Raw genomic sequence first — 13,160 nt, 5'->3', positions numbered from 1 at the left:
GAACACAGACCAAAACGACTGGGGCCAATGTCTCCAATACATCATGAACTATATCATCTAGCAAACTTCAATTACTTGTTTTTGGAACATCTTTGTCCCAGTCTTAGAGAGACCACAACACCTTATGAGTATTCTCATAAGTTTTATTTATGTTTGGATGGTTTGAACATATGGATTTTTAAAAAAATCTGGTAGACATTTTGAGATGTCAACCTAGGAGGCTCTGACGTATCTGAGGAAGTCTGGTTGTAAGTGCTGTTGAGTTCTGGAAAGGCACAGACTCAACACTAAAACATCAGCCACGTTACGCAGGCAGAAGTGCAGTCAGAGAAGCAGACGCCTTCTTCGTGTGCCATAGGCAGAGGGAAAATAAAAGTTTTACAAAGGGACTTTATTGGATTGCATTCTCACTCAAACTTGGCACTATGTTGCTTCACACTAAATCTGAAGCAGAGGAATCTGATTCATTCAAATATTTAACATGCACCTATTATATGCCAAACATCATTCTAAGCATCTGATGTAAGAGATACGATGGTAGCAGTCTAGGAGTCTTTTCTCAGGGGTACACAGGAGGAAAATTTTAGTTAGCCATCAGTAGGAGAATGATTAAAGAAGACTTTCCTCCTTGATCTTCTTTCTCCTTACTCATAAAACTTGAACTAAAAGTGAATCCCTCAAAGTAACCCACTTTTTAAAAAAATAAATTTATTTACTTATTTATTTATTTTTGGCTGCGTTGGGTCTTCATTGCTGCGCGCGGGCTTTCTCTAGTTGTGGTGAGTGGTGGAGGAGCTACTCTTCATTGTGGTGCATGTGCTTCTCACTGCGGTGGCTTCACTTGTTGCGGAGCACGGGCTCTAGGCGCGCGGGCTTCAGTAGTTGTGGCTCGCGGGCTCTAGAGCACAGGCTCTAGTTGTGGCGCACAGGCTTAGCTGCTCCACAGCATGTGGGATCTTCCCGGACCAGGGATCGAACCCATGTCTCCTGCATTGGCAGGTGGATTCTTAACCACTGCGCCACCAGGGAAGCCCCAAATCCATTTTTAACCTCTGATGGACTAGCTGTCTAGCGACAAAAAGTTGGTCAACACCATGATCTGCTCTGATGTCAATCAAACTTGAAAATTAAACCAAGTAGGATAAAAATCAAAGCCCACATTCCTGTTCACTGCAGCATTATTCACTATAGGCAAGAAATGAAAGCAACCCAATGCCCACTGACAGATGAATGGAGAAACAAAGTGTGGTATGTACACATACACAGGAAATATTATTCAGCCTAAATAAGGAAAGAAATCCTGTCACATGCTACAACATGGATGAACCTTGAAAACATTATGCTAAATGAAATAAGCCAGGCACAAAAAGACAAATACTGTATGGGTCCACTTACGTGAGGTACCTAGAGTGCTCATAGAAACAGAAAGTAGAATGGTGATTACCAAGGGCTGGGGAGAGGGAAAAGTGGGTGGTGGTTGTTTTAAGGGTATAAAGTTTCAGTTCTGCAAGATGAAAAAGTCCTGGAGATCTGTTTCACAACAATGTAAATACACTACTGAACTGTACATTTTTAAATGGTTAAGATGGTAAATTTTGTTGTGTCGTTTTACCACAATTAAAAAAAAAAAAATCAGGGCTTCCCTGGTGGCGCAGTGGTTGAGAATCTGCCTGCCAATGCAGGGGACACGGGTTCGAGCCCTGGTCTGGGAGGATCCCACATGCCGCAGAGCGACTGGGCCCGTGAGCCACAACTACTGAGCCTGCGCGTCTGGAGCCTGTGTTCCGCAACAAGAGAGGCCGCGATAGTGAGAGGCCCGCGCACCGTGATGAAGAGTAGCCCCCACTTGCCGCAACTAGAGAAAGCCCTAGCACAGAAACGAAGACCCAACATAGCAATCAATCAAGCAATCAATCAATCAGTAAAATAAATCTTTTTTAAAAAAATCAAAAATCAAAGTCCAACAAAATACAGAAAAGCTAGGTGCTGAATTTGAACTTCCAGAGTTTATCTGACCGCTCGCCTGATCCTGGATTTTTTCTGCGCTCAAGCTGGAGAACAGACTTGCTGCACTGGCCTAGTCCCACCATACCCCAGGAGGGCACTAGTTTTACACCAGGCTGATCCCAGCACTAAAACCTGATAAGCTTAACCATGAGATTATCCCCTCAAAACATGCACAAAATACCCCACTTCTGACTTTATAATTTCATTTTTTTCCTTCCTTCTGTTTTATATCTAAGATAGTACAGATAACTACCACCTTTAGACCGCAGAAGAGAAAGAATGATTTTTCAGTGGAAATCCACCTGTGAACACAGGCCACTCAGAGAAAGCTCAAGCCAAGTTCAACTGCTGAAAATCCCCCATATAAACAAACATGACCCACAGGTACATTCAGAATATATATTAGTTTCTCTACCCCTGAAGTCAAGTGGGCATTTATCACAGTAAGTTATTTTGTTTATTTTATTCATTCATTACCTGTTTATAGTCTGTCTCTCCCACCAGAATACATGTTCTGTGAGCGCAATGATTCCATCTGTCTGGTTCACAATTGGATCCACAGTAACTAGCATAGCCATAGTAGGTGCATAAGTATTTGTCGAGTGAACAAATAAACTGACTACGTATGTTAGAGGTTAAGGATCAAAACTCTAAGAAATTGCAACATGAGTTCTACATCAAGAAGGAATCCAGTGTTTGCTCTGCCAGGATGCTAACATTGATACCTTCAGGGCAGGAATGACACATCTAACACAGAGAGCACCTTCAGCATTTGCTGAAATGACACCAAATGGAACATTCTTCATTAAGGATATGACACCATACTCTGACTTTTATTGCTTCAGATTCATCACTGTGCCTGACTCAGTAATATTTAATAAATACTTACCAAATAAATGACTCTGGTTGTAATTACTACATTGTAAGCTCCTCAAGGGCCAGGGTTTTATTTGATTCTTCTGTGTCAGAGGTTCTCAACAGGGGATGATTTCGGCCCCCAGGGAACATTTGTCAATGTCTAGCAAAATTTTTGGTTGTCACAACTGGAAGGGGAGTGCTACTGGCTGGCATCTACTGATTAAAGGCCAGAGATGCTGCTCAACACCGTACAATGCACAGAAGAGCCCCTCAAAACAAAGAATTATCTGGCCCAAAATGTCAATAAGGCTGTTAAGAAACCCCAATCTAAGTGTATCTTTTGACACCTGGAAAGAGTGCCTGCTTACAATAGATTTGTTGTTGAATAAACTGCCCAATAGTTTTCACCAGGTCCTAGGAATTTGGCAGGGCCACTAAATCAGGCTTAAGAAATGACCTACAGCTACTGGAGGAAAGTAAGCTCTGCTTTTCTGCATTCTCTAAAAGATCTGCCTCACATTAAAGTATCTCCAAGTCAAAGCATCCACTATACATCCACATGCCTAAAGAGAGCCACTAAGATATAAAAAAAATCCTTGTAGTTACCTCGCCTAAGGTAAATTATATTTTCATTTTCCTATCCAAAGGTCAGAAATGAACTATATTTTTGTAAATGTGCTTGAGATTAAAAATACTTTAGTCTAAGTTTTGGTTATTCATCTCAAAGCTTTTACACTCTTTAGAAGTTTCTCATTCTTCCTTACCACTGTTAAATTCCGGATTTCTTCCATGACACGAGGCCAGAAGGACTGTAGGCTTTGCTGGGCATCACTGCTGCTAGCACCACCAAATCCTCCTTCTGTGGACATTCTGACAACTAAAAACAAACACATACATGAGATACATTAGAAATAATAAAGTCAGACTTTCTGTCCAGGTTATTTATAGCTTTCCTTGTGGATGTTTTCACTAATTCATTCCATTTCTCAGCCTGAGAAGGTATACAAAATTGTGCTGAAGGGGTTTTTCACACCGACTTAAGTCTTAGCAAAAAATAAGGAGGAAAGTTTTCCCTTCTATCCAGCTCATACCGCAGAGACTAACAAGGAGCTCCAAGCAGAAAATCTAAAATTGCTAGAAATCCAAACTCAAATCCTAATGTGAATCAAGGACTTTTAATGTCTTATTTTGCGGAGGGGAAAGAAAAAAAGGCACTTGGTTGCCCCAGTCTGGTCCATAATTTTCAATGCCATTCTCTCCAGTGTTTTTCAAGTTCTATGTGGCTTCTCACACTCCATGCCACAGCCTGCGGCACATACATTAAGGGTCCCCAGTGATTAATACTGTACAGAAATGTAAACCCAAAGTCTTAAAAAATAAGAGTCAAGTTTATTCTTTTGTTTTAGACACTGTGGTCCAATTTCTTTGGGGCTACTGATGATTATTATTCTTTCTAATCTCAAGCTAATCTGCCTCAAAGGACACAAAAGCACTAAAGCCTAGGCCAATAATTGAGTGGATGACACAAAGTCTCTGAACTGAAACCACTTCCCAGTTCTTTCCTTACCTGAACCATGCTGTTAGGCACAAAGCCAAACAAAGCACACCACCAACTGGAAGCTTTAAAGATGGTTGAAAAACATTGAAGAATTAAATTTAGGACAGAGAAGAGAGAGTCAGAACTTGCATTTGGTCAACTGCTTTGTGATGGGAGAGGGAAGATGAATAAGGATCCCCACCTCAGCTATAAATATAGGTAACACTGTAATGTCTTAAAAGATTTACAGGGGGGGAAGTAAAAAACTCCAGATGGCTTAAATGCTTATCTGGCAAATACTTACACCCAAGAAACAGTTTAATTAAACACAAAGAGCAAGAAACTTAGTGATGTCCTAAGAATTTCTATTCTGGGAAACTATTTGAAAAGGTTTGACATGCCAGTGACAGGATGCTGGTGGACAGCTATGTAAGTCATTAAGAACTAATTCTGAAGGGCTGGAAGAAAAGCACCAAAGCCAGGTGTCACATGACCAAATTGCTACTTTCCAGGCTTCATGTGGATGCATGCTGGGCACATCACTCTCTATCAGCAGAATGGAATGAAGGCTGATAAATCTAGGTTTAGACTGTGAGGATGTTTGATTCACTCTTAAATGTTTGCCTGGGATTGTCCTAGAGGTCTCTAATTTTTTTTCCCCTTTTTCTTCTAAAGGAAATGATGAGAGGAAAGAAATGAAACGAAAACAAGAGTACAATCTTCAAAGCAGATTTCACTCTGGTGTAATGACATTAGTGGCTGATGATGTAATGGGAAAAGGTTTGGAGCCAATTTCTGGTGCTGGAGGCCTACAAGCAGCTCTATACATCAACAGGAACTCTAAGTGCTAGGAAGCAATATGATCTTGGAGTTTCTGGAGAGAATTAAAGTGGAGAATGTTGAATCACAGTTGGAAATGACTAGATAAAATCTTGAGTCCTAAACAACCAAGTAAGATCCTCTCAACTCAGCTCCCATGACATTTTCACTTATCACCATATGCACATGGCCTATACACTATTCTCTTAGATGTATTGAGAACAAAGAAACCAAGGTAATCTACAGAAATTTAATTATTTAGTTTTATTAATAGATTCTTACGAGGTACTCATGACAATGATGAGAGTGAGACTCTAACCTTTTTAAATGGGGCAAATAAAATCTTTCTAGAAATGAAAATAATTATCAAAAAACTTTAAAAAGAATCTAACCTTTCATTGTATGGACCCCTGTACATGACTGATCTTAACAGAATCTGCCATGAAAACTGCTATGGTCAAAGGAGGAAGATGCACAACTGCCAGTGTGATGTCTCTGTATAACTTGCTAATGATGAGTAGGTGTAGTTTGAGTGCAAAGGCCTGTGAGATTTAGAAAGTTGGTAACCAGTTTTGATTGTCCTCTGATCTCTTCCCACAAACATTACCAAGGTACACAATTCAAGAAGCATTTTTAAAACCATCTGTGCACAGTCTGCTTTTAAATCTTGAATTGCCCCAACTAAGGATGTGCTGGTGCAATCAGTTTCCAAACATCTGTGCAGTCAATAGATTATGAATGAATCTTTGGCTGGCTCAGAGCCACACACTGTCAGAGTGGGGGTTGGGTACAGAACAGAAGTTAACAAATCTTTCTGGAACTGACAAATGTATTAAAGGTTAAGTTTTTAACTTGAGAGACCTGTTTGAATTAGAAAATCATAAATGGATAATGGTAAAAGAAATTCAAGTCAGTAATAATGTCCTTTACATTTTACTGCATCATAGAAGTTTAAAACTGGGGAGGGAAAAAAAGGCATTAAGAACCACCCAGGTCAGCTCCTCTAAAAGATGCTTACAGCTCTACTTCAAGCTCTGCCCACCTCCCTCAATCCCACCCTAAGTAGTCATTTAGCTTAAACAGGAGCTCCTCCCGCTATAGTTCTAAGAAACTGGCTCACTGGTAAGGCATTCTTTTCCATCTTTGGACAGCTCTCACTGTTCTTTACATTAAGTTGAATTTACAAACAAAGGATCATTTCAGCTTTTGATTTAGAGTTACAACTTTTATGCTTTTTCCATTGAGAAACCTCTTTTCATAAATTCCTGACTCCAAAAAAATAAAGGTACTATACTTTCATCAGGGACAGAAGATCCTCTCATGAGGAAAAAGAGAAAATGGTTTGGAGCATGTTTTCTAGCATCTCTGCACAGAGATGATTTGTAGCTAATTATCCTAATATCTCTTGGGGGACTTCCCTGGTGGTCCAGTGGTAAAGAATCCGCCTTACAATGCAGAGGATGCAGGTTCAATCCCTGGTCAGGGAACTAAGATCCCACATGCTGCAGGGCAACTGAGCCCGTGCGCCACAAATACTGAGCTCGCGTGCCTCATCTAGAGCCTGCGTGCAGCAAACTACAGAGCTCGCGCGCCACAACTGCAGAGCCCACACACCCTGGAGCCTGCGTGCCACAACTAGAGAAGACAAAATCCGCACGTCACAACTAGAGAGAAGCCCGGGCACCAAGACGAAAGATACCGCATGCTTCAACAAAGATCCTGCGTGCTGCAACTAAGACCCGACACAGCCAAAAATAAAATAAAAAGAAATAAATAATAAATAAATCTTAAAAAAAAAAATCTCTTGGAAGAACATAAATTGTTACTATAAATTCCTAGAAAGTGAGTATTTTTATTCAAAAGGCTTTCCCCAAAGCAGATCCAGTCTTCACATGGGGCTTTAAAAATTAGATCAAATGTCACACAACAGATCTTACAAAAACAAGTTGGTGTTCTCAATATTTTCTGACCGTGGCAAAACTTAACATTAAAATAATAAAACCTAATCATAAACAAATTTTGCTCACCAAACACCCAACAAGTTAAAAAATATACAGTAACCTTAGTTAATTTTATCACTTATTTTAATAATTAATACATAAATTGCAACTGAATTGATTTTGCTACAGAAGTAGCCTACTTACAACATCTACAACCCATGTCAAATATGCCAGGTTCATCTTCTAGAGTGATAAGAAAGGTATGTATTTAAAAGTAAGAAAGAGATTTATATTCCAGGATCCTTTTTATTCCATGTTAAATTGCTATCACTATCATGAGATAAAGCTATTTATATATAGTAAGACCAAGCCGCATTAGCTTAGATGACTCTTATGAAAAATGCATAATAGAATTTCCCAGATTTAGTTCATAATTAATATTAGATTTATTATTCATGTTCATTAATTAGATTATAAACACTTGAATAAGACTGCCTGTTTAACTATTTAATAAAGACTTAAGGACCAGATGAAATATTGAATGTTTGTTGCTATAAGAAATCTCAACTCCCATTATCTCTTAATTTATCTGGTTTTAAAAACAGTTTGCTTTCCAAAACTAAAATGGGAAGAATCAAAGTCCATCAAGAAAAGGCCACTTCTGCAATGCTCAAATCAACTGCCATCTCTCCACAAGTGTTCTCTAAATAACCCCAAGTGATCACTCCTTCCTGTAAACCTTCAGAGCCCTTAATCTGTACTTCTTCCTGCCCTCACCACATTACCTTGTATGATCATTATTTATGTATTTCTTACCATATTTCCCCTTCTGATTTATAAGCTTGTGGGTAGGACCTGAGCATGATTTATCTCTGGATTCCCTCACAGCACCTAGCTCAAAGCCTGAAAAATAATTACTTCTGAATGAAGGAGCAAGAGAGTTGTTGCATATGGCCTTTCTGAGAAAAAAGAGGCCTCTTGGAAAGCCTGGCCCTGAAATAAGACTTATTGGGACTACAAACTATCCTAGGAGTTTCAGAATAAACGAGGTTCTCTCTGGGCCTTGAAAGTATAAGTAGGACTACAATCAGAAATCCACATGACTTGCCGAAGTGAATTTAAGATAAAAGGGCATGGGACTTCTCTGGTGGTCCAGTGGTTAAGTCTCTGCGCTCCCCATGCAGGGGGCCTGGATTTGATCCCTGGTCAGGGAACTAGATTCCGCATGCCGCAACTAAAGATCCTGCGTGCCGCAACTAAGACCCGGCTCAGCCAAATAAATAAATAATTTTTTTAAAAAAAAAGATAAAAGGGCATGATAGGAAGGGGACACACACACACACACACACACACACACACACACACACACACACACACACACACACACACACACACACGTCCTGGAAGTTGCAAGGCAGACTGCAAAGGCTAGAAACATGGGTGCATACCATTCCCAAGCGTAAACCTTTTGAAAGTCAGAATCTTCTCAGAAAGGTGACGAGGATAGATTAGCAAAGTTTGAAAAATTAATGACAATAGGTAAGTAGGAGAAGAAGGGGCAGGGGGGGAGACCTGTGTTTGGCCACTGCCAGGAGGATAAGGAGAAAATCATGGAGGAAATGGGATGATTCAATCAGATCACTCAAGGATAGACAATTTGTCATTCTAATATCTGGTTACTCTTTATCATTCTTGAAGAAAGAGACCTAAGGAGTTTTCAAAATATCCCAGAAGCAGAGTGCTCCTCCTTTAAGATTCCCTTGGAAGTCTTTCAAGCTCTTTCTTTCGACCAGTTACCATTCTCACCAAATCCTCCCTTAGTAATATGCTAGACATGGAACAGGATGTATCAAAATGACCAACCTCATAAAATACAAAGAAACATAAGGTTTTACTACAATATTCCCTAGTTTCTAAAACTCTGCACCTTTAGGTTTTGGATCTCTATTTCTTGGCATGTACCTCTCTCTCTCTACAAAAATCCTTTACATTATAATATGCCTAAACCCACAACACAGCTCTCTGACACAACTGAAACCAAATAGATATTGTTGGGAGATAATACCTAAATCCCTATCATCACAACAACTATTCAAGGAAAAAGGACCACAGAAAGTTCCCCTAAAATGAAGCCCAATCCTTGCCCAATGCTGCTTCCTATTAAAATACTAGAGCTGCCCCATCCCAGGCAGTCAAATTTTACCTAAAAATAATGCTCTTATTGTCAAATGCAAGCAAGTATCTCTTAGCTCAGTTGTGACTGAAAAACAAATCTAAACACTGGTACCATCTTTCATCTTAATGCACCACCACCCCAATCCAACTTGCAGCCTTTAGGCCTTTCAGGCTGAGAATGTCCCCAATCATTCCTATGTGTCTCCAACTTAACATACATCAAGCATCTCCCTATGTTCAAAGCAAATTAACTTCTTCACTTGCTTTTTTGACTTGCATTTTGATCATGTTTTCCTGTCATTAGACGACATGCTTTTTATTTTGCCCAATTAGCAGCACTATCACATGCATTTTAAGTTCCAGTACTGCTCCGGTATTTATTGACATTAGTTCCAGGCTTCTTTATCTGAATTGGCTAAAACTGTTGGGATGTTATATTTCAAATGGGGAATGAGAGATAAAGAAAGAATATTAATATGAATGAATAAGAAGAAAGGGGGTAAGATTTAAGCTAACTTGTACTTGTTATTTTAGATATTCTTCCAAACTACAAAGAAAAGTGAAAACTAAATTTGAGAACTAAAATTTCTGAAACAAAACAATTCCACCGGAATTCCCTGGTGGCGCAGTGGTTAAGAATCCGCCTGCCAATGCAGGGGACACAGGTTTGATCCCTAGTCCAGGAAGATCCCACACGCTGCGGAGCAACTAAGCCCGTGCGCCAAAACTACTGAGCCTGCGCTCTAGAGCCCACGTGCCACAACTACTGAAGCCCACACGCCTAGAGCCCGTGCTCCACAACAAGAAGCCACCGCAACGAGAAGCCCGCGCACCGCAACGAAGAGCAGCCCCCGCTCCACGCAACTAGAGAAAGCCCGCGTGCAGCAATGAAGACCCAACGCAGCCAAAAATGAATAAATAAATACATTTAAAACAAAACAAAACAATTCCACCAACATCAAGCTGGTTCTCATGTTTATACAGATGGACATAAGGACCATTATCAATCACAATGGCTAAAAAGCATTTCAAGCCTTAAGGAGGCATATGTTCTCCACAATGAAGCCAACATTACACTAACAATTTCAGGAGAAAAATAACAATGTTCTGGCAATAAAAAGACCTATGTTTGTGAACTGGTCTGCTGCCTACAAGCTGGTGGCCTTGGGCCAGTCACTTCACTAAGCGATTCCAGAAGCAATGTGTACTGAACACATACTCCAATGGCCGAAGGGGTGGTCTGGTACGGAAGGCCTACACTTCACTGCTTGAAGATGTAATAAATGAATGAATACAAGGGAAGGCAGGGTGACTAGAGAGAAAAGAGGGTTCAACAGTCCTTTCTTTTTTTTTTTTTTTAACTTTTTGGCCGTGCCACATGGCATGCGGGATCTTAGTTCCCCAACCAGGGATCGAACCCGCGCCCCCTGCAGTGGAAGCGCTGAGTCTCAACTGCTGGACTGCCAGGGAAGTCCCTCAACAGTCTTTATTAAAGCTCATCTAAGGTTTCTACTGAAGCAAGAAAGCACTAAGCCTAGTGCCAGAAACCTTACTACTTAAATTCTAAACATAACTGGGTACCAGATGGTCATACTTACTGGCAGGTTATTACACAGTACCCCACTACCCTAAGAATGAATAATGTAGATCCCTTTCCCCAATCCCAAACAATGCCAAGTTCAGTGTTTGAGGGTGTGTCTGTCTCGAGCTCCAAAAGGTTAAGTATGAAGCCCCTTTTCAAACTGCTTACAGGAGAAATCATGCTTTCCAAAAGACTATGGGTTGGAAGCGGCTGCATACTACTCTCCCTAAAGATCTGCTCACAAAGATACATTTTCAAATTGGCAGCAGAGATACTCTTCCTTCAAAAACAAAACATGTTTCTGTTTGCTGTCTACTACAACATAATCTTTCAAACAAGGGCTAGATCATAATACAGTGTATCTGGGAAAAAAAGGAAGGCAGAGCAACTGGTATAAGCAATGAAACTTAACGGGAAGGCATGACCAGAACATTTAAAAACCTGTTCCTGTGGAACAGAAATGGTATGTGAACATCTTACTTCACATAGTTTCTTCCTCATGCCTTTACTGATATTCAGCTTACATGACATGTACGTCTATACACTGGCATATATGACAGCAACAAAACACTATCAGTATTTTGTATGATGGAGAAAAAAGACCAAATATTTTAGTGAAGTATTCTAAAGCAAGGGTCCACAAACTACAGCCCACAGGCCAAATCTGGCGTGCAGCCTGTTTTGGTAAATTCAGTTTTACTGGAAGACTGCAGCCCCCGTTCACTTACATTGTCTATGGCTGTTTCCACACTACAACAGTAGAGCTGAAGTGCCAGAACAGAAACTGCATGACCCACAAGCTGAAAATATTATCTGGCCCTTTAGGAAAAAAAAAAAAAAAAAGGATCTGATAATATAATGATGGGGAAACTGAGTGTCAGAGGTTTGAAAAGCTTGCCCTAGATCACACAGCTGTTACATTGCTTCCTCACCTGTTCAACCTCCATTAGGAGTAAACTAGGCCAGCCCTCTCTACCCTACAGAAATATTTGTTAATCTCTCTGACACTCCAACCTGATGAAAGTAAATAAATTCTTGAAGGAAGAATGACAAGTACGTAACTGGGTTTTCAGACCCTGAGCCTCAAAGAGAATTCTAACATGAGCTGGAGAAAGAATAGTGCCTGTAGTCTGAGCTAAAACGTAATCTAAAACAAAGAGCCATTTTGCTTACTGGATCCCCTCTGAGACTCAGAAACTCTAAGAACAATCTTTTGCCCAGCTTCTAGCAGGATCCTGTGTTAATGTATGCCCAGGAGAGGTGAAAAGTGTGATTCTGAAGAATGTTTCAAAGATGCCAACTTAAAAGCTTTAGAGTTTTACCCTCAATTGGTCTTCACTCAGCTCAGTGCCAAAGATATCAGTATCATTCCAATTTTACAGATAAGAAAGCCGAGGATTGGGTATCTTACGTCACCTGCTCAAGGTCACAATATAGTAAATGGTGCAGCTGGAAATACAAAAGCTCTAAAATTCTGTTCTTGATTTAGTACAGCTTGTTCATTCTCACTTTTTGTTGCTTTAAGGTATGTGTATATTCAAACTGTCCAGGGAGATGAGCAGTCGGCTTGGATCACTGACTCAAATCCTCAACCCAAAAGATCATTTTTATCCACTTGCTCACAAAATCTCTGTGGCAATCACAGAGGTGCTAATGGCACTGCTATCTCCTATCATATAAACATCCTTCTCTTATTTCTCTGTTGTCTCTCTCCTTGCTCCATCACTCTCTTTTCTATTTTATCCTTCCCTCTTGCTTGTCTCTAGGACAGTCAGTAGCACCTATGAATACTCAGCAGCAAACAGTGGGGGGCAGTAAAGTACAGGGTAAATACATAAATAAAATGTATTGGACCTGGAGGTTCTTGCTCTCTGGCTACTAACTTGTCACTTAACTTCTTGAGGCCTCTTTCACCTCACAGGGCAGCTGCAGCACACAAATGGGAAAGACACGTTAGAAGGCCTTGAAAAATACCAAGCATCATATAAATGCCAGATGGCATATCAAAATCACTGCTCAGAGCTAGATAAGACATCTACTCCTGGCCTGAACAGTCTCAAACACAGTACCAAGCCCAAAGACAAATCTCCCTCACGTACTGTAACAAGTAACCCAATTTGCTTCTTTCTCTCTCTAATTTAGACTACTTACTTTATTTTTAACATGTGTCCTAAGAGTCTTGCATCAGATGCATGGAAACAAATGCAGTGAGAAATCTTCTTCCATCTCTTTTATAAGCATA

The 13,160-nt window shown here is 40.2% G+C and overlaps 1 protein-coding gene across 2 annotated transcripts in view; it reads right to left on the bottom strand.

Annotated features, from left to right (window-relative positions):
• NFYC (nuclear transcription factor Y subunit gamma) overlaps positions 1-13,160 on the bottom strand; it is a 62,586-nt gene that overhangs the window by 25,945 nt on the left and 23,481 nt on the right. For both annotated transcript variants that reach the window (XM_068539632.1, XM_068539633.1), the window contains exon 2: positions 3,630-3,742. In XM_068539632.1, coding sequence (XP_068395733.1) covers positions 3,630-3,734 — 105 coding nt within the window. In that variant the 5' untranslated portion in view covers positions 3,735-3,742. The remainder of the gene's footprint in view (positions 1-3,629; positions 3,743-13,160) is intronic.

The sequence above is a fragment of the Eschrichtius robustus genome, chromosome 3 (genome assembly GCF_028021215.1).
Source record: "Eschrichtius robustus isolate mEscRob2 chromosome 3, mEscRob2.pri, whole genome shotgun sequence".
NCBI lineage: Eukaryota > Metazoa > Chordata > Mammalia > Artiodactyla > Eschrichtiidae > Eschrichtius > Eschrichtius robustus.
Note: the sequence above shows the minus strand (reverse complement) of the source record. Positions and strands in the feature narration are given on the sequence as shown.